The sequence below is a fragment of the Lynx canadensis genome, chromosome E2 (assembly GCF_007474595.2).
Source record: "Lynx canadensis isolate LIC74 chromosome E2, mLynCan4.pri.v2, whole genome shotgun sequence".
Taxonomy (NCBI): Eukaryota; Metazoa; Chordata; class Mammalia; order Carnivora; family Felidae; genus Lynx; species Lynx canadensis.
The window spans coordinates 4,394,356-4,415,006 of NC_044317.1; the positions used below are offsets into that span (position 1 = coordinate 4,394,356).

The following is a 20,651-nucleotide window of genomic DNA, read 5'->3' on the forward strand; positions in this document are numbered from 1 at the left end:
TAGGTTAGTCTGGGGCGTCTGGGGGGCTCAGTCAGTTAAGAATAAAATTCATTCTGACGATTTTTTATATCCTGGTAAGTTTTTCATTTTATGCAAGTTTTCAAGTTAACTTACGTACATTTGACCAGACTACGTGAAATCTTTTGAGCTGTGGCTTTTTACTTCCATTTTTCCTACATTATGTCGTAGCAATTCTGTTTTTCTTTTAAATTAATTTTGCTCTTATAGTATCTCCTGCTGTTCGTTTCTTTTTCCAGTTTGAGTCGATTGTTAAGTGCCTACATGAATAATGGAAGTAAATGCATATATAGAGGTATCACTTTTCTCTTTGAGCTCTGCCTTCTTTGGTAGTACTGTATAGACTCTGATAGATGTGTTCTGGGTTCGTGGTTGGCTTCTAGATTTTCTTTTTTAAATCTTTATTTCTCTTAGAGAGAGACACACACAGGGGAGGGGCAGACAGAGGGAGACGCAGCATCCGAAGCAGGCTCCAGGCTCCGAGCTGTCAGCACAGGGCCCGACGCGGGGCTCGAACTCACGAACCGTGAGATCATGACCTGAGCCGAAGTCGGAGGCTCAACCGACGGAGCCCCCCCAGGTGCCCCCGTACTCAGAGCTTTCCACTTGGAGCCAAGAGTTTAAAAATTTTTGTGGGCTGGAGAATTTTCCTACAGATGGGGCTGTTCACTTTCAGTTTTAATAAATAGTAATTAGGGGAGCCACCTATGTCCTGTCTACTTGGGATTGTGGTTTTAGTTGTGCCCTTCCCTGTGACCAGGTAGAGTCCCTGAATGAATTCCCTGTGTGTCTTCCTACATTTGCCGTACGGTGCCCTGTGAGTGTGGATGTTGAGTTGCCGTGTGCCCAGGCCCGTTGGATTTTCAGTGGTGAATGTATCTCGTTGAATTCCCTGCCCTGCCTTCCCTCATGCTTTTGGCCTCGATCTTTTTTTTTCAACGTTTATTTATTTTTGGGACAGAGAGAGACAGAGCATGAACGGGGGAGGGGCAGAGAGAGAGGGAGACACAGAATGGGAAACAGGCTCCAGGCTCTGAGCCATCAGCCCAGAGCCCGACGCGGGGCTCGAACTCACGGACCGCAAGATCGTGACCTGGCTGAAGTCGGACGCTTAACCGACTGCGCCACCCAGGCGCCCCTTGGCCTCGATCTTAATCTTGCCTGCCGTTAATGATGTCACGCGGCTGTGTGTGTTGCTTGGAGTTTGCCTGGTATATTTTAGCTTGATTTTTCGGAGTCTTTTTTTTCTTATAAACTTTATTTTGACGTAACTTGAATCGACCGAGAGGCTGCAGAACTGGTGCTGAGAGTTCCTGGGCACTCCTCTCCCAGCTTCGCCTAATGAAAGCATCTTCCCTCATCAGAGCACAGCCACCCAAGCAGGACGCTGGCATCGGCACGATATCAGCAACGACGCATAGACCTTATTCGAATGCCGCCAGTTTTTCCAAAGCCCCTGCTTTTAGGCACACTCAAGGCTAGGGGCACAGTCTTCCAGATGGCAAAGTCTGCCCAAGCCTCCCGACACCCACTACGCGGTCCGAGGGCCCCCCGAGCCGCCCTCAGGTTGGACAGTTCGCTGAAGAGACGGAACTCACCGAAACCTGTTGGACTGTTGGTCAGGCTTGTTACGGGGGAGGATACACATCAGCGCCAGCCGCGGGGTGGACCGGCAGTGTTCCGAGAACAGAGTTTCTGGTCATCCTCACTGAGCCCGACGGTGGTCTTGGGGATCCCTGCCATCAGTCCTGTGAAACTTGATCACGTGTAGAGATTGACGTGACCCTCGCTACAGTCAGGATCCAGAACTGTCCCATTTGCCTCCCGAACTCCTTCCTGCTCCCCCTCTTCCAGTCCCGCCCTCCTAACGCTGACCCCTGACAACCTGTCATCCACTCTGTCACCTTGTCACTTCGAGGATGTTAGGTAAATGGAACCGTGCCATACATCACCAGTAAGACGGGTTTCTGCCACTCGGTGTGATACCCAGGGGACCCACCCAGGATGCGACGTGGACGCTCCCGAGCCCTCCACTGTGGGGGTGCCGCTCGTCGGCAGAAGGAGGCGTGGGTGGTTGTAAGATGCGGCTCTTCCGAGTGAAGCTGCCGTGGGCACGAGGGTCTGTGCCTAGAGTGGCGAGCCTGGGTCACAGGCTAAGCGTGTGTTTGACCAGATGGGACGCCATCAGCCTCTTCTCCAGAGCGGCTGTGGTACCTCCCTGCCCTGTGACACATCCGGGCACCGGTTGTCCCACATCCTCGCCGGCCCTCAGTGTCCTGGGTGTGTTTTCACGCCATTCGGAGAGGTGTGTTTACTGCCTCTATGCCCTCTTAAGAGCTTGTGCCCTTTTTCTGTTTTTTTTTAATTGTTAAATTTTAATTTTTTAAATTTTGGATCTGAGTCGATTGTTGGGTTTGTGATTTGAAAATACATATTTTCCAGGTTTTTTTTTTTTTTTTTTTTTTTTTTAATTCTCTCCACTGGTGACTTTCATGGACAAAATGCTTTCACTTTTGGTGGAATCCAGTTAGTTTTTTTTCCTGGATTAAAAAAAACTTTTTTTTTTTTTTTTTTTTAACTCAAGCCTCATTTACCATGTTAGGTTAGTTGCAGGTATACAACACAATGATTCAACAATTCTCTATATTTCTTGGAGTTCTTTAAGGTCTGTACCTAAATTTTTTTTTTTTAATTCCAGTATAGTTGGATTGCAGAGTGATGTTAGTTGCAGGTGTACAAGACGGTGACTCAGCACGTCTGTACGTCACCCCGTGCGCCTCATGGTAAGTCCTTACCCATAATCCCCTTCACCTGTTTCACCCATTTCCCGGCCCTCCCCCCCCTCCGGTGACATCAGTTTGTTCTCTGGAGTTAAGAGCCTGACTTTTCGTTTGTCTCTTTCATTCTTCGTTCGTTTGTTTGGTTTTGACGGCACTTAGGCGCTAAATCATAAGACATGTGTCTTTGTCTGGCTTATTTCACTTAGCGTTATACTCTCTAGGCACCCGTGTTGCTGCAAATGGCAAGATTTCATTCTTTTTATGGCTGAGTACTCTTCCAGTGTGTGTGTGTGTGTGTGTGTGTGTGTGTACCCCACATCTTGATCCGTTCATCGACCGAAGGACATTGGGGCTGATTCGTATCTCAGCTATTGTAAATAATGCTGCAGTAAACATAGGGTTGTGTAGATCTTTTTTTTTTTTAATGTTTTTTATTTTTTGAGACAGAGAGAGACAGAGCATGAGCAGGAGAGGGGCAGAGAGAGAGGGAGACACAGAATCTGAAACAGGCTCCAGGCTCTGAGCCGTCAGCACAGAGCCCGACGCAGGGCTCGAACTCACAGACTGTGAGATCATGACCTGAGCTGAAGTTGGACACTTAACCGACTGAGCCACCCAGGCGCCCCTGTATATATCTTTTTGAATGAGCATTTTTGTTCTCTTTGGTTCCTCACAAAATTAAAAATAGAATTACTGTGTGATCCAGTAATTCCCCTACAGGGTATTTTCTCAAATTTTCTTACCTTTTAGGGATGGTCTTGTGGGGTCATGTCTAAGAACTCTGCCTAACCCGGGATCCCAAGGATTCTTCTGCCCCGTTTTTCTGTTTTGGCCTGTGGCTCATGTTGAGTTCATTTGTGTGGTGGGCGTGAGGTCTGAGTCGAGGGTGGCTTTTCTCGGCCGCAGATGTCTGTCCCCACACCATTAGCTGAAATGACCATCTTTTCTTCATTAACTTGCTTCTGGATTGGTGTCAGAAGTCACAAGGTTTCTTTTTTGGGGGATCGGTTTTAACTACATCCCTGTCCTTACACGTTCTAGAATTACTCGGGTTCCTGCCTTTTCAGTGCGTGTTAGTAGCTTGTGGTTTTCAAGGAACTGGTTCATTTCCTCTAACTTGTGAATTCACTGGAGGGGGGGCTCTCATGATAGACCACCTCCGTTCCTAACAGAGGTCATATGTGTCTCCCTTTGGTAAACCTTTAGCAAGACTGGCGATCTTATTGGTATTTTCAAAGAACGAGCTTTTGATTTCTACCCGCGTCTTTGACTTCACTGATCTCTGCTCTTTCCTCTGTGTATTTTGGTGAATGTCCCTTTGCTGTTGATGGGTGAGTGTTTTACAAGTGGAAATCCAGCTAAGTCGTCTGTATTTTGATGAAAAGATGCGTGTAGTCTGACGTATTCGTTGGACTTGATGGTTGGCGTTGTGTCTTGTTTTTATTTGTTTTGCTTTAGCACTTGTTTATTTCATCTCTTAATTTGAATCTACCTCGGGCTATCATGGATGGTAGAAATAGGGGTGAAGGGTACTTTCTGATGTCGCAAAGTATCGGTTGGCCGTGGTGGGTCTTGATTATTTTTGAAGGGGAAGCACGTTGCTTGGACGCGTCCTGACTCAGAGTCGAGCTGTGCACAGGCTTGTGCGCGGGGCAGGTGTCAGCCTGTCTCTCTGAGGGGTCATCAAGGGTTGGCAGCTGCTGGGCAGTTACCATCCTTGTGCAAGTGGCCTCCCCCTCCAGGCAGCCCTCTCGATCATGTTTCTGCGGGCCCGGCACATGTGCGTGTCCTCATTTAGCTGTGGGGTCACGTGTGGGGGCTTCAGAGGACAGTGCAACCCAAGCCGTAAATCCTACTTGCAAGGAATCGGAACTCTGCCTGGCAGCTGCAGGGGTCCACTCTGACCTCCCTCACCCTGGCCTGGCCCAGACGGCCGGCCTCACAGCCACCGTGGCTGGTGTGAGGGTTATTTTGTGGGTCAGTTTTGCCCGGCCGTGGGGCCCAGCTGGTCAAACAGTAGCGTAGATGTTCCCGTGAGCTCTGTTTTTCGGGGGTGATTAACATTTGTATCGGTAAACTTTGAAGAGAGCAGGTTGCCTTCAGAGGGCGGGTGAGCCTCATCCAGTCCCTTAAAGGCTTAAGAGAAGGGCCCGGGATCCCGGAGGAGGAGGGGAGCCCGTCTCTGCCTGGAGCTGCCCGGGAGACCCCGCCTGCCCGAACACGGGGGACGGGCCAACCCGACAGTCGCGTGAGTCACTTTGTTAAAACAAGTCTCTCTTCCCTCCCCCTCCTGTTGGTTGGGTTTCTCTGGAAAAGGCTAATAACTGGGGGGCGGGGGCGGGGTTACAGCCGTGGCCTCATTTCACGAAAGCTGGGGCTCCACGGCTGGGTCTGCGTGGCCGGTTCCTGCCCCCTGTGGGCTCTGCATTTTGGAGCTGGGCGGGCAGGCCTGTTGTAAGACCGGCCCCCGGGGCTCACGCTCAGGGGGCTGGCAAGCACCCCGGTCCCGGTTCCAGAGGGAAAAGGCCAGGCCTTCGCTGAGGCCACCGGGGCGTGACTCTCTCGCCCCAGATGCGGTGGGTCGTGAACGAACGGCTGCGTGGGGATCCCCCCGGGGCCACCCGTAGGAAAACCACTTACCAGGCGCCTGCAGAGCCCTTAACAAAAGGGTACAAAGCCCGCCACTTTACGGTCGGAGACACGAGGCCTCTTCCTCGTGCGGGGGCTGCTGTGGCACAAATACATGGGCAGACGTGGTTAAGAAAAATCACTGTGATTTAATAAATAGCAAGGTGTTGCTGTGCGGTCTCCAGAGCTCAGCCAGAGAGGCTGGCGTAGACGCGGGCCCAGGCTTCCTGCCGGTTTCCCAAGAAGATCAGGTGAGGGACCTACCGCACGGTGTCCTAAAAGCGTGCCTCGGGAGGGGGGCTGGGGAGGGCCACAGTCACATAAAAATATAGATTATTGAGGGGTTGGACGCAGGCGGGGGCCGCTATGCATCTTCCTGGTGAACCTGGGCTTTCTCGGCTCTGGAACAGAACTTTTCGCATAGTTTGAGCAGCTCTGACAAAATGAACACGGATGAAGCCAGTGCGGTTAAAAGCAACAAGTCTGCAAAAAGGTGAAAAGAAAATGGGGGTCAGAGCGCACGGTGCCACCCTGAGGCTCCCTTCCCTACGTCTCGGCTTTGGTCGCAGAGAGCCCAGAGGTGAGGGGCGAGGACCCGGGAGCCGAGGACCAGGACTTCCCCTCCTGGGAGGGACGGATGTCCGTGCAGCTCCACAGGACCACCCCGTCCTTCCAGGGGGCTCAGGACTGGGGTGGGGGTGCGCTACCCCCTCCGGCAGTAACAGGACCCTCCCCCATCCATCCTGAGGGCAGACACCCCCCACCCCGGCCTCGTGCTCCGAGCAGTCGTGTCCAGCACCTCAGACCCGACTGTGTCATGACCTGTGGCCATGACCTACGCCGGCCTCCCCACCTGCTGGCTCCCACCACATAAGTGGCTCGGGTCACTGCTATTGCTCAGGTACCCTCCTCCCCCCACCCCTCCCCTCCTCCCACTTGTGTGCTCTGTTAGCTTCAGGCAAAGGCGGCCAGTCACCCCAGGCAGCTCACAAAGAAAAGGCTGGAATCGCGTCCGCCTGGGCGGGGAGGCAGGGGAGCCCCAGGATTCCACCCCGGGGCAGGTGGGCTCGGGGCCCTGGACGGCCGCGGTCATTGAATCATGTTGTGTTTAGCCCGAGCTGCTGGGTGGCCCGCTCCCTGTCGTGGGGTCAGCGGGTGCCCAAGACCCATGAGCCCCCTGCCAGCGGGGGCAGAATGAGCCGGGACTGTCACCCGCCATGGCACAGCCCCCGGGCCTTGCTGCGTCGCTCTGAGCCGCCAGCCCTGGGACAGGGGGGCCGGGAGGCCGTGTCCCCTTCTGCCCTCGGTGGCCCTCCCGGTGGAGATGCCTCATCCTCTGCTTCCCCGTGTACTCCATGACCCCATCACATCGCCCTCCCGCCCCGTGCGGCCGGCCGGGCACACGTAGGGACTTCGCACCTGGAACACCGCATGTCGGCGCCCAGGCGGCAGGTGCCGGCCTCTGCTGACCCCTCACGTCCCAGCCCACTCACCGAGGGCACCCAGGTTCTCCGTCTGGAAGATCTTCTGCAGGGGCGGGATGTAAATCACGGCCAGCTGGCCCAGAATGGAGCCCAGCACCGAGTACAGGAACATGGGGTTCCGCAGAAAGCCGATCTCAAATATCAGCTTGGTCTGTGGGAGGAGAAGGGCACGTGTCAGCCGGGTCACAAGCCACGGCTCAGACGGCAATGCTTACAGAGGCCTACTCGGGCCGCGGCCGCACCATTCGTCCCCGAGAGCGCGACTGGGTCCCGCCAGGAAGGGAGTGGAGGGCAGCCCAGGGCTCACCTGAGAGCGGCAGGTCAAGGCGTTGAAGAGGTCGAAGAACACAAAGCAGGTGAAGGTCATGGTCGTGGTACGCGGGGTGCTCGCCTTGTCTGCGGGGATCTGGAACACAGAGGAGCGCAGGGTGGGCGGGCCCCGGGAAGGGGGGTGCTTCTCGTGATGATGAGCATGGAGGGAGCAGGAACTCGAGGGGCCTGGACCGCCCAGCAGAGACCGGCTCTGCTAGGAACTGACCACGACCGCCCCCTGGGCTGGAGTAAGGGGGGTGTCTCACGACCACCCCCCATCCCTCCCCCCACCCCGAGCTGAAACCCTGCACAGGTAAAGGGAGCATCCCTTCCTGCAGCAGGTGACATTGCCTCCTGGGACAGGACGGGGCTATAGCTGCATCCACTGAGTGTCACGGACAGAGGACGCACACCCTCCCTGGTGCTGCTGTAGGGACCTGAGGCAGATCTCCTCCCGGGCCTGGCCTGGAGCCAAGGTGAGAACTTTCCCTGCCTGAGGGGAGGCGGATCCTTCCTGCCCGAGCTTGTCACTGTCCCAGGGTTCCCCGCAGACGCCCTGGCCGGGGTGGCGTGAGTTGGAGCCTGACTCCAGAGCCCCTGGGGGGCCCCCCACACTGAGGCCCACCGTGCTGGCACAGGAGGGCCTGGGTAGGTGAGAACTGGGGAAAACGCAAGGCCCCTCCTCTGGGGGGCGGGGCTGGAGAAAAACAGAATCTGCGGTGGTCCCGTGTCCTGCCCCCCCTTCCCGCACATGACACCTGCCTGGGTCTCCACCGAGAGCACCGCGTGTCAGCACGGGGGCCGGGGCCCCTGGAGCCACCGAAAGGAGGCCCCTAAGCTCCCTCAAATAATCACCTCCAGGGAATAAGACGGACTTCCTTCTAATAGATTGCAAATTGTTTCCTGGTGACCATAGAAAGCGGCAGGGGCATCGGGTCCCTTTTAGAACAAAATGATTTCTTTTCCCTGCTGGGGGGGGGGGCTTCCTATCCTTCCGCCTTGTCCCCACCTCTGCAAAGTCAGCTCCTGGTCCCCCGCCCCCCCCTCAGGGACAGCCCCCTGTATGTGCACCTGTCTCCCCAGTCAGAGCCGGAGCCCCACGCGCCCGGGCGGGGACCATCCCCGGTGCTTGGTGCACAGCCGCTAGGCTCCTACCACAGGGGCTTAGCGAATACAGGCCGAGCCAGTGAGAACTTGCCCCACCTCTTTCCAGAAGATAAAGAGGGTCCCGCTGATGATGACAGCAGCCGACAGGAGGATTTTCAGGATCAGGGCTCTGCCGAGAATCGTGTCCTTGACGTTCCGCGGTGGCTGTCGGAGGGCATCTTTGTCAACCGGCTCTACCCCCAAGCTGCTCGGAACAAGACAGGGGAACCTTGACATAAACCGCGAGGACACTTAAAGTGCTGAAGCTGTACAGGCTCTCAGGTCAGCCCCGAAGACACAGCAAAGAGGGGGCTTTGGCCAAGTGCCCCCAGGTCGTCGGCAGGAGCTCGGTCTGGTCCCACTCTTAGGGGGACTTCTCCGTCCTTGCTGGAAGCCCGCCCCTCACATCCTCTGCCCTCGCCCTCCTTCCAGGGTCCCCACCCTCCACCCCACCGGCCTGGGCCCCAGGGGCAGCCACACACCCGTCCCTGAGCACGGCGGAGGAAAACCACCCCCCAGCCGACCACACCACCGTCCTGGAGCCACTCTGGGTCACCCCTCATGATCGCACAGCTTCCATCACAAGGGGACGCCCAGCAGGCTGGAGAAACGGGGTCCAGACGCCGCCCCCCAGGGACCCGCCTTCAGCCGACTGCGCAACAGCGGGACTGGGGCTAGACCAGCGGAAGACGGGACGCGGGGCACCGAGGAGGAAGCCGGCTGCAGAGACGGCTGAGGCCAGCTTGCCTCCTGGCCCTGCTCCCAGCGTGTGAAGAGGGACCTCCCCCTGGGCCCGGAGGGACAAAGCGGGACTCCTGCCCTCAGCGGCGACAACTGTGATAATTCATGGTGACATATATGTATCACATTTATATCACACACACATATATAACGAACAACAGCACGTACTGTGTGCTCGAACCCAGTGCCTCGCTCCTGGACGTCTGGCTCCCCGACTCCGAAGGTGGTTCTTCCTCCTGCCCGCTCAGCTACCCTCACCCTCCCTTCTCACCCATCCACCCAGCAACTAACTCGCCGACCGCCTACTGTGTGCCAAGCACCGTCCCGGGAGCCGGGAAACGCTACAAGGAACAGAAACCTTGCCGTAGGGGAAACGGGTCATAATCAGATAAACAAGGACATACGTATTTTCTCCTCTAGGGACAAAGACAGCAGGGTAAGGAGGGAGAGCCCGGGGGCTGCTGTTAGAGCGATCACGGAGGACATCTCCAAAGTGGGGACGTGAAGAGAGGGACCGAGGCGTGGAGTCACCCGGGGAGCACATCCCCCCCTCCGCCGCCCGCCCCGGCTGCCCATGCAGGTGCTTCCCCCCATGCCCAGGGCATCCCGCTGGCTGTCTTCCCCACAGTGCGCCACACTCCGGCTGTGCAGGACTCCCGGGGACGGTGTCCCGTACTCGGTGCAAGGCACCCGGGGCGGCAGAGTGGGCGGGCGGCGGAGCCTCGGGGACAGCCCGGCGCCTCACCTCTGCGCCGGTGGCCCGTCCATGATGATGTTGATCCACAGGATCTGCATGGCGTTGAGCGGGCTGGGCAGGTCGCACACGGTGGACAGAGTGATGAGGCTCAAGGCCGAGATGCTCCTGCGGGGCACACACCGGACACCGTCGATGGCTGCACGCCGGACGCACGCGCGGCCCGACGGCCCTCGGAGACGCCGGCCTGGACTTACGTGCTCAGCTGAAACCGCACGAAGTTTTTGATGTTATGAAAAATCCCCTTGCCTTCCTCCACCGCGTTCCTGCAAGAGGACAGAGCGTTTCTTCGCAGAGGGCCCGCTGGGAGCGTCCGGGCACCTCCGGCAGCCGTGGGAGGGAGCGCTGGTGTCACCGGAGGTGGCCCCGCACGCAGGCGCCCCTTCCCCTTCCCCTTCCCCCCGCTGGCGGCTCCAGGACAGAGAGGTACAGGAGGACGGTGGCCTGGCCAGCACCACCCGCCGCGGGGGCCTGGGCCGCAGGCCATGATCACCCTCTGGACGAAGACCATAGATCATTCTCCCGCCTGAGCCCAGGGACCCCGCCCTCACCCGGGACTTGGGAACCCAGAGATGCAGCTGGACGACAGGCACAGCAAGACAGATCAAACCTGTTAATTCGCCCCAGGGGTGTGGCGCGGTGGGGAGAGAATTAGGAGGCTGAGAAGCGTCCTTGGTATGTTCAGAAAACCGTAAAAGTCCTTTAAAAACCTTGATCTTGAGTCACGAATGCAGAAAACTGCCTAACCCTTTTTTTTCCGCTAATTTTTTTTTTTTTTTTGCAAGAGAACTAAAATTACGGAGTTATTAACTGCATCTCAGGACTTTTTTTTTTTTTTTTTAACTAAGGGGGAAGGGGGCTAAGGATTCCTAGGGTGAGTCAATCCATTTACAAAGACAAGACTCCTCCGTAAAGTCAAAAATCGCACCCAACTTCAGTTTTTGCTCATTCAGAGTTCTGACAGCAGGCTTAAGAAAACTTCCGTGCCACCCCCAATTATTACAATGGATTATGAATAAAGTCTCGATTAGAACGAATTAAAATCAGAGCTAGAGGGAAGGCAAGCTTGTTAAGAAAACAGAGAAAAGGGAAACAAGAAACCAGGTGTTTTGCAATCTTGGGAGCTTGCGATCACACGGGGGCCAACAATTAGACGCTCCTGCCTCGTCGCTTTCAGCGCATGAAACATACGCATCCCCACAAACACGGCCCTCCAGCCGCCCATGCTCACTCTTAGCGTTTTTCACTTAACCCCACAATGTGAGCATTTCTCCGTCTTTAAAACGTTCCCCAAAACGTGATGTTTCGTGGCTTTGTGGCACTCCCGCCCTTGCTGTCGGCAGTTAGGGTGGCCTAGGATTTCCCCACAGACGGTGCTGCGGCCGACACACCGGAGCCCGCCTCCGTCTGTGCACCTGACCCCGGCTCGCCCGTCGGATGCACCCTCAGGCCGTGGGGGGGGCATGTCCCGAGGGGGGCAGCGGGTCACCGCGGGCATTTCTGCCGCTGAAAACCAGCCACGGAGCCACTCACATGATGGCCGAGAAGTCATCATCCACCAGGATCACGTTGGCAGCCTCTTTGCTGACATCTGTCCCTGTCTGCCCCATGGCGATCCCGATGTCCGCAGACTTCAGGGCGACCGCGTCGTTCACCCCGTCCCCCGTCATGGCCACGACTGCCCCCGACTCCTGCAAAGCCTTTGGAAAGAGGAGGTGAGTGAAGGCTCATTCGTGTTCTCCAGTAACAAACAAAAGTCCACAACTTACCCCTGAAACCACGCAGTGCCCCATGGGATTAAGTAAGTCTTAGGAATGACTTGCATGGAGGTTTCCTCCCTAGAGCTAAAGCCCCCCAAACAGCACGAAGAATAAAACAGCACAGAGCTAAAGAACACCTTTTCTTTCTCTCTTTTTTAAAATTTATTTGGAGGGGCGCCTGGGTGGCGCAGTCGGTTAAGCGTCCGACTTCAGCCAGGTCACGATCTCACGGTCCGTGAGTTCGAGCCCCGCGTCAGGCTCTGGGCTGATGGCTCGGAGCCTGGAGCCTGTTTCCGATTCTGTGTCTCCCTCTCTCTCTGCCCCTCCCCCGTTCATGCTCTGTCTCTCTCTGTCTCAAAAATAAATAAACGTTAAAAAAAATTTTTTTTAAATAAAAATAAAAATAAAAATTTATTTGGAGAGAGAGCGAGAGCGCGTGCGTGCAAGCAAGGGAGGGGCAGAGAGAGGGAGACGGAGGATCCAAAGCGGGCTCTGTGCTGACGGCAGACAGCCCGGTGTGGGGCTCGACCTCCTGAACCGTGAGATCACGACCTAAGCTGAAGCTGGATGCTTAAGCGACGGAGCTGCCCAGGCGCCCCAAGAGCTCATTTTCAAAGCGCTTCCGGGGAGGAGACCCAGCGCACCGGCAGCGCCCTCCCCCGGGCACAGGCAGAAAATCACATCCAGTCTCCACCGGGCACCCGCCGTGTGCCAGGTGCTGCGCCAAGAGCCGCACGGCCCGGCCTCCTGGAATCCTCTCACTAGCCTTGTGAGTTGGCTGAGGTCGTCCATACAACCCCGGTTTACAGACTGGGAAACTGAGGCCTGGAGTTCGGGAACAAGAATAATGCCAGGGCGCTCGACTAACAGAGACTGCCTGCTTTTTAGTTTGCCCTCCGCACCACCCAATTCCTGCTCCTGCTTTTGCTGTACGTGGCCAAGGACAGCCCGTTCTCCCCTCCCCGGGGGCTGGGCAAAGGCCCCTCCTGGTGCAGCCGTCCCCGGCCTAGAGAAAGAAGCACGGCTTGAGGACGGCCGACGCTCCTGCCAGCTTGGACCCAGGACCTCCCCCCGGGGACAGAGCCACCGCCCTGGACTGGCCCCAACGGACGGACGCATGAGGCACACAGCTCACCTTTATGATTTTGAGCTTGTGCTTTGGGCTGGTCCTGAAGAAGACAGAAACCTGGACGCGGAGGTGGAGAAGAGTCCGTGAACTTGGGGCTGAACCCCCCCCCCCCCCGCCCCACCCCGCCGAGCCCCCTGGGAGGACCCCACCTTCCCGACACAGCCAGCCAGCTCGTCCTGCCCCGTGCTCTCCACCTCCTCCCCGGACATGGCTTTCAGCTTCCCGTCGCACAGGCCAATAGTCCTTCCTGCGAGGTGCGGAGAGTCTGCTCTGAGGGCCCGCTCCCGCCCCTCACTCCCCCTGCCTGACATCAGGCCCCGCCTGGGCCGCAGACCACGAGCACAGCAGAGCCGCGACGGCTACCCCCCCACCGAGCACCTGCTACGCGACACGATCCCAATTCCATCCACAGAACCAAGGCCTTATTGTCCCTGCTTTAACGATGAGGAAACGGAGGGGAGTGACCTCCCCCAGGTCCCAGAGCTGCCGAGCGGCGATGCTGGGACCTGACGTGGTTTTGTCTGATTCTAGAGTCTGATTTTTTCACAGCGCCGGGTGCCTTGAGACAGAGCAGGGAGAACCAATCACGTGAATAAGAAGAACGAGAAGTGGGGGGGGGGGGTGGGGGGTGGCCGGCCCCCTGTGGGAGAAGAGCCCGGAGGCCAGGGTGGTTCAGTGACCCGCCCGGGGCACACAGAACCAGACCAGAACCCGGACACGGGCAGATGCTGTCTGGGAAGAGGCGGTGAGGTCACGGCTGAGAGCCGTGGCCGGCTCTGCCCCCTTCAGGGCACCTGCCGACACTTTAGAGACAGCCGTCTCTGTCGGGGGGGAGCGCCGGCCCATGAACCTCAGGGTCTCTGCGAGCTCACAGCAGGTGGGTGGGGGCGGGTTAACCCGCAGGAGCAGCCCCGCGGGAGGGGACCCCTCCCCGCCCGGCGCCCACTGCGCCCCACTCACCTATAGCAGAGGCGGTCTCCAGAGCATCTCCCGTTATCATCGTCACGGACACGCCCGACTGGCGGAGAACCTGCACCGCTTCCTTCACGCCGGCCCTCGGAGGGTCGATGATTCCAACGAGACCCAGAAAAGTCAGCCTCCCCAGCTCGGGTCCGGAAGCCAGGGCCAGCACTGAGGAGACACCGAGAGCCGTGGGAGGTCCCCCGCGGGCCCCAGGGGTAGGAGGACTCTCTCTGTGAGCTCGTCCCGGCCTTGACTCTGTTTCGGTGCGTGTACCATTGGTACAGGTGCCAGGGCTGCGGGTGCCAAGCCTCCCTTTCCCCAGGCTCCCCTCCCCGCCCTGCCAGGCTCTGTCTCAGCCTCGCCTCGCCTCGCCCCCTTATCAGCAAGCTGCTAGCAATTTACAACGTCTGTTTCCCGCAGGGAAAACCCAAGGCAACTGACACCGGGCCCCGGGCTTCTCACTTTCCCCGGAGGGAACCCACGGGTTCCAGAGCGCTTCTCTGAAAACGGACAGGCACTGTGGGAAACCCGAGTTTCCAGCTCATCGGGGAAGGCGGCGTCCCCGATGCAGGAGACTGGAAACGGCCGAGGAATGAAATGTCTGCCTTGATGCGAAAGAGCTTTGGGTTTTCCTGACCGTGGGCGACGAGCAGGACGACCAATCGGGAAAATCAGCGTTTCTGGGGCGCCTCAGTCACGTGTCGGGAAACCCACAGGCGCCGCGTCTGGACTAACGGGTGTCACATGGTGGCAGAGGTGGGCGGGGGGGGGGGGGGGGGGGGCTCTCTGCCTTTCACGTGACCATTGACCCGGAAGGTCAATGCTGCACACTTAAAGCGCGGCGCTGGGGACGAGAGGTACCAACCCCGCAGGCCGAGCGACCCCATCCTCTTTTCCTCCTGCTGGCACAAGGCTGTGTGCTGGGGCGTCAGTGGCAGGGAGAGGCCTCCGTTGTTGTACGAGGTACAGTGATTAATCACCTCTTCGAAGGCCCCCTTCATGAAGTAAACGTCTTCCTGGTCCTTGGGAAAGAAGAAAAGGGAAACGGCTGCATTCCTTGGGTCGGCTCCTTGGAGAACTTTGATCTGCAGCCTCTCTGTGCATCAGGTGCCCTGTTAACGTCACCGAGAGCATCCCATACGTGTCATCAGCCACACCCCAGCCACTGTTAGGCCTTTATGTGTGTGACTGACTGCGGGACGTCTATTTCCACTGGGACTGTCGCCTCCCGAGGGCAGGTCCCCTTTCTGTTTTGTTCACCCCTGCACGGGGCTCATCGAGCCCCGAACCGTTCTCCTGTGTATTCGTTAAGCTCGGTCTCCTGCGGATGGTAAGCTCCACGCGGAAGGCGCCGTGACAGCCCGGGTCACACTGTCCCCGGCATTAGCACGGCGCCTGAAAGCTCACGGCGGGCGGGGGGATGAGCTTGTGTGAACCGATACGGAAAGATGTCTGAGACATCGCTGAAAGGGGAGAGAACAGATTACAAACCCCACACACAGCACGACCTAGTTTCAAAACTACCACCCCGTACGTCGCTCTCTGCATGTTTAGGACCTCAAAGGTCGCATCCCAGACCGTGGAGGGGGGCTGCCTTGGGTCGGGAGACACGAAGGGCGGGATTATACGGTGCTTCCGTTTTTAAGTCATGTTTCTAGAATTTATTTCAGTGAGAATATATTACCAGGGTCTTTGGGGAGAAAAAAAGATGCGAAGGTGAGCGCAAGGGTGTATCTGTGGGCACGCACGTATGACGCGTGAGCTCGCCGTTCACACCATCTGGGGTGGGTGCTGGGATGCGCCTCCTGGTCCCCCGCAGGGCTGAAGGGCTGTCCCCACCTGGTGACGATCTGAGGCACTCATACGTGTAAAGAACTCAGCACCAGGATGTTAAGAAGGGACCTCCAAGTTAGCAAGAGGGTTTGCTGCTAACGGTGGGAGCCCACGTCAAAATTCCCCGCACGCACAGGTGACTACCAGCTCCCGCTCCCGAGATTTCGGACTCAGGGGTTCCGGGTGGAGCCTGAGAATCTGCATTTTGTTTTAAATTCTATTTTCAATTTTAAAAAAAATTGACATCCAGAGAAGCTGCATTTTTAACCGATTCCCCGGGGGATGCCGCTGGTCTGGGAAGCCCGCCTTGAGAACCACCGTTTCGGACCAAAATCTCGGCAGGAGACGCCAAATGATCAAAGGTCTGAGTGCCATCAGCCGGACGGTCCTGTATTTGACCTTCCGTGGAAGCAGCTGGGAGCGCTCAGCTTTCCTCCTCGACACCTGCATTCTGTTTCCTTCGGGGTGCAGGGGAGAGGGTGGGAAGGGGCAGAGAAGAAAACTCACCGCAGTCTTGGGGCTGCATTTCACTGCCATCCACCTCTGCTCCGAGCTGAACGGAATCTCCTTTTTTCTCACGTAGGAATCTTTAACATCAGCTAAGCCCATCTGGGAAAAGCAAATGCCACGCTTCTCGTGAGTCATCCTGAGCCAGCCTCGCTGCAAAGCTCAGGCCGCCTCCGTTATTCATTCGTCAAACCATTTCCGGCAGGTAAGGAATCCCAGCGTTTAGCTCGCAGAGAAAGGCCATTTGCTTGCAAAAGTCCCACCCGGAAAAAAAAAAAAAAGTCTCATCTCTTGTTCCAGGGGCAGGGCCAGCTGGTCCTGGCGACAGCTTCTGGCCAAAACGTGCTCAGAAACAAAAGCCCATGGGCTCCCCTCCAGGAGGAATGTTCCAGACTCAAAGAGGTAGCAGTTTCCCCCCCAAAGAAGCCCTGCTTAGTGGGATGGGTTGCTGTCACAGCCCGGGGTCCTTGCCAGGCCTGACATTCGCGGACCGTTCTCGGGCCAGTTACTTGACATCTCTGAGCCTCAGTTTCCCCAGCTGTATACCAGTCCCAAACCATGCATCCCACGCACCACCCCCCCCCCCAACAGGAGAAAATGGGTTCTGAGGAGGCAAAAATCTACTCCTTTATCCATACAGTACCCGGACAGAGAGTCTATCTGTGGGATTAAATCTCATGGGGAACAAAAGAAATGCCCGAAAAGTCTCTTCGGGAAGGTCTTGTGAATGATTCTGCATCCCTCCAAAAGATGCGTCGACGCCCTAACCCCTCAGTGTCTGCGAACGTGGTCTTGTTTGGAAACAGGGTCTCGGGGGGTGGAACCAAGTTAAGATGAGGTCGTGAGTGTGTGTCCAGATCCGATAAGACGGGTGGTCCTTGGACGAAGGGGACAGGGCCACGTGAAGACGTGTCCGTGAGCCAAGGAGCATCTGGCATGACGGGTCACAGTTGGAGGGGAGGGGACCAGGGCGCTGCCCACACCTTCCTTTCAGACCTCCAGCTTCGGGAACCGTGACAGAGTAAATTCCTGCTGTTTCAGGCACCCAGGTGGCGGTCCTTTATTTCAGCCACTGCGGGGAAACTAGCAAGGGCATGACAGTGGAGAACTGGTTCAGAACCACTGACCTCGACCCTGAGACGGGTTTGAGGACAGACATGATAAACACAGAGCGCCGAGCACCGAGCCTGCCACACGGTCACAGGAGGCACTTCATACATGTCAGCTGTCACCAGGCTCCCCTACTGGTTCCGGCCCACAGAAGAGTAAATCGTGACCCGTAAAGGAGAGGGGGTTCTGGAACATCGGTCCTCTCTGGGCTGCACGGGAGGCAGGCAGCGGGAGCAGGGGTGGAGACCCCACACCGGGGTTCTCTCCTGCTGGGACAGTCAGGCCACTGTCCCCGTCCCGGACGGCAGCCTGCGGTTGAACAGGGCCAGCTGGGGCCCTTTCGGAAGAGGCAGTAAGGTCTAGTCGGTATGACTGTCATCCTGGAAAGAATTTTCTTCCCTGAGTGTAACAGTTTCTTAACATAGCTTGTTTACAGTTAGAGGGACTTTCTGTTTTAAGTTTACTTATTTTGAGAGAGAGACAGACACAGAGACAGTAGGGGAGAGGGAGAGAGAGAATCCCAAGCAGGCCCTGCGCTGTTGGCACAGAGCCCGATGCGGGGCTCGAACTCGTGACCTGAGCCTAAATTAAAAGTCGGCCGCTTAACCCACTGAGCCACTCAGGTGCCCCTACAGTTCTTTTTTTAAATATTTATCTTTGAGAGAGAGAGAGGAAGACACTGCGTAAGCGGGGGAGGGACAGAGAGAGAGGGAGACAGAGAATCCGAAGCGGGCTCCAGGCTCCGAGCTGTCAGCACAGAGCCCGACGCCGGGTTCGAACTCACGGACGGCGAGATCACGACCTGAGCCGAAGTCGGACGTTCCACCGACTGAGCCACCCAGGCGCCCCTACAGGGACTTATTCAGAGGGTGACTCTTCTCCCCCTCCTCAACCCAAACTTGCAGCACTGTCTGCCTGAACTTGGCAGAGATGGGTAGCTGGGTCTGGGGCTGGGGGAGGGACAGGGGAACAGACGGACGGCGAAGCCGTTCTGGGGGCCTGGATGAGCGAGGGAAGGGAAGTAAACCTGAAGGGAGAGCCCGAGGCAGCCGTGGGAGGAAGGACAGAGGGGCTGAGGAGGAGGCGGGGGTCAGCTGGTGCAGGACAGGCACCCCGAGGTGGGCCTGGGTCCCTCTGGGGAGGGGTGTGATCAGACCTCCTGTTTGTGCCCAAGGCGGAGCAGGTCCCCGGCCCGCCCACCGCCCACCCCTCAACACCCGGGGCAGCGGCTCCCCGCCTAGCTCTGGGCACAGAATGGGGGCATTTCTGCAAAGTCGCAGACTCAGGGTCTGACCACGGAGCCCTGCGACCCGTCAAATGCACTAAAAGGAAGGGGTCTTCCTGCACGGGAGCTCGGGGGCCACCAGGTGGGTCATTCCTCTGTCTCCCCAGCACCTCCGTGGGGTCTGAGCCACGGGATGCCCCAGGATTCTTGTGGGATGGTCGGGAAGGGTTAGAGGCCTGCAGAATGTTCCAGAAGCACACAGCATCTCAGAGCCCATCGCCTCCACCAGCCGGCGACAGCCTAAGGATGTTCGGGGCCACTCTCTCCATTGTTACTAAGCTTCTCCACTCCTCATTTGCTCAGACAGGCGCCCGAATTCCGCCCCTCATCCAGCCCCCAGCGGAAGCCCTCCCGGTGTAGACCATCAAAGGGTCCCTACCTTCATTGCCAGGGCGATCAGGGCGCCTTCCGTGGGCTGTCCCATCATGGCGTTTTTTCTGATGATGGCGTTGTTGGCCACACAGCCTGCCTGAAAGGCGGGATTTTGGAAGATCTGCAGTTAACTCTTGGGAGCTGGCGCCCCTCGGGGTCCTGGGCTCACTCAGGCATGTGAAAAAGCCACACGCTGCAGGCTTGACCCATTTGGGGGGCGAGGGCCAGGGTGGGCGTGAGGGGCAAGACGTGCTCTTTAAAATACATCCCAGTCCCCGCTCTTCAAAATAAACACAGTGAACATTTACTGACTCTGCTGAACCCTGGCTGTCACAGGCCGGATGGTGGGGAGGCTGGGGCGATAAGAGTGGCCCCTGATGGGTACGGGGTTCCTGCTTGGGGTGACAGTGTCCTGAAATTAGATGTGGCAGTGGCTGCACAACTTTGTGAAGGTGCTAAAACCACTGAACTGTATGCTGAATTTAAAGCAGGGAATTCTGGGATGCCTGGGTGGCTCAGTGGGTTGAGCGTCCGACTTCGGCTCAGGTCATGATCTCGTGGTCCGTGAGTTCGAGCCCCGCGTTGGGCTCTGGGCTGACAGCTCAGAACCCGGAGCCTGCTTCGGATTCTGTGTCTCCCTCTTTCTCTGCCCCTCCCCCACTTGTGCTCTGTCTCTCTCTGTCTCTCAAAAATAAATAAATGTAAAAAAAAATTTTTTAAAGGGGGGAATTTTGTGGTACAGGCCCGTCACTCTCAATTTAAAAAGACAATGAAAATAATAGAAGCCAACACACAAAAAGCGCGTGGGGGTGAATCCCAGCTCCCTCCCTCCTGGGCATGCACATCACCTCTCTGAGCCCGTTTCTTAATCTGCGCACTGAGATCGCAGGACGGGCCTCGGCCTCGAAGGGGTGCTGGGATAGTTAAGTGGCACCAGTGAGGCGGGACCTTCACAGCTCACGACAAATTCTAGAAGACAGCGGCTCAGTTCACACCTCGGAGGGCACTGGGTGTGTGGGAGGCGTGAGTCTGGCTAATACAACTCGTGTCGACAATTAAACAGGCTCATTGTCTGGTGTTCAATGAACACCCACCCTCTGCAGGCACCTCTTTAACGCCTGTCCAGCAGGCAGGGAGGAGTAGGGAGGGCTCCAGCTCTCTCTTACTTCCGGTGTTCCCACCTATTTCTGGGCCCCTGTGACACCTGACCCCTGGCGGGGGCGGGGCGGGAGGCCCAATGGTCACCAACACCTGGTTGGTCCAGTAGCCGGGAGCCATCGATTGTTCCTCCCTTCTGAGAGAATAACCGTCAGCTCCTTTTAAATGTCTGTTTCCACCCGTGGGGCTTTGACACTCACCTCTACTAATTTCCCCACCGAGACGTTGTTAAACTCCTTAACGACCTCCTTTGAGGGTAACAGACACACAGTCCCTTTGCCGTTATAGCCAACTCCGCTGACCTGCAGGGCAAAGCCACAGAGAGGATGTCACCACGTGTCAGTAATACACGCCCCGGGTTGTCCCCTCATCTCTTTTCTGGGAGACCCACCCCAAGGACATAATCCTACCCACCAACGAGGCTGCAAGCAGGAGGATGGTCCCTGCAGACCGTGTGTTAACCAGAAAACCTCACTAAGTGCCATGCTTTCGAAACTTCTCTAAGCTTGGGGCGCCCGGGGGGGCTCAGTCGGTTGGGCATCCGACTTCGACTCAGGTCATGATCTGGCAGCTCGCGAGTTCGAGCCCCACTTCAGGCTTTCCGCTCCCTGTGCGGAACCCACTTCGGACCCTGCCTCCCTCTCTCGGTGCCCCTCCTCTGCTCCCGCGCT

The 20,651-nt window shown here is 57.2% G+C and overlaps 1 protein-coding gene and 1 long non-coding RNA gene across 17 annotated transcripts in view; one reads left to right on the plus strand and one right to left on the minus strand.

Moving 5' to 3' along the window:
- The first annotated feature begins 1,157 nt into the window (after window positions 1-1,157).
- Window positions 1,158-20,651, plus strand: part of LOC116737811 — a 30,177-nt gene continuing 10,683 nt past the window's right edge. For 2 of the 16 annotated variants that reach the window (XR_004343016.1, XR_004343012.1), the window contains exons 1-10: window positions 1,158-1,944; window positions 2,717-2,801; window positions 4,884-7,266; window positions 7,586-7,698; window positions 8,436-11,578; window positions 12,433-13,340; window positions 13,656-13,930; window positions 14,136-14,471; window positions 16,132-16,260; window positions 16,356-16,457. This is a non-coding gene — a long non-coding RNA (uncharacterized LOC116737811). The other 14 variants (XR_004343023.1, XR_004343026.1, XR_004343024.1 and 11 more) reach the window with 14 other exon arrangements.
- The window catches only part of ATP2C2 (ATPase secretory pathway Ca2+ transporting 2), a 63,801-nt gene continuing 48,705 nt past the window's right edge, over window positions 5,556-20,651 (minus strand). Inside the window, exons 14-27 of the mRNA XM_030299684.1 lie at window positions 20,181-20,282; window positions 18,830-18,919; window positions 16,056-16,157; window positions 14,581-14,737; window positions 13,713-13,883; window positions 12,902-12,999; window positions 12,759-12,809; window positions 11,397-11,563; window positions 10,061-10,129; window positions 9,855-9,971; window positions 8,426-8,573; window positions 7,218-7,316; window positions 6,920-7,061; window positions 5,556-5,909 (exon numbers count right to left, since the gene is read on the minus strand). Coding sequence (XP_030155544.1) covers window positions 5,791-5,909; window positions 6,920-7,061; window positions 7,218-7,316; window positions 8,426-8,573; window positions 9,855-9,971; window positions 10,061-10,129; window positions 11,397-11,563; window positions 12,759-12,809; window positions 12,902-12,999; window positions 13,713-13,883; window positions 14,581-14,737; window positions 16,056-16,157; window positions 18,830-18,919; window positions 20,181-20,282 — 1,632 coding nt within the window. The 3' untranslated portion in view covers window positions 5,556-5,790. The remainder of the gene's footprint in view (window positions 5,910-6,919; window positions 7,062-7,217; window positions 7,317-8,425; window positions 8,574-9,854; window positions 9,972-10,060; window positions 10,130-11,396; window positions 11,564-12,758; window positions 12,810-12,901; window positions 13,000-13,712; window positions 13,884-14,580; window positions 14,738-16,055; window positions 16,158-18,829; window positions 18,920-20,180; window positions 20,283-20,651) is intronic.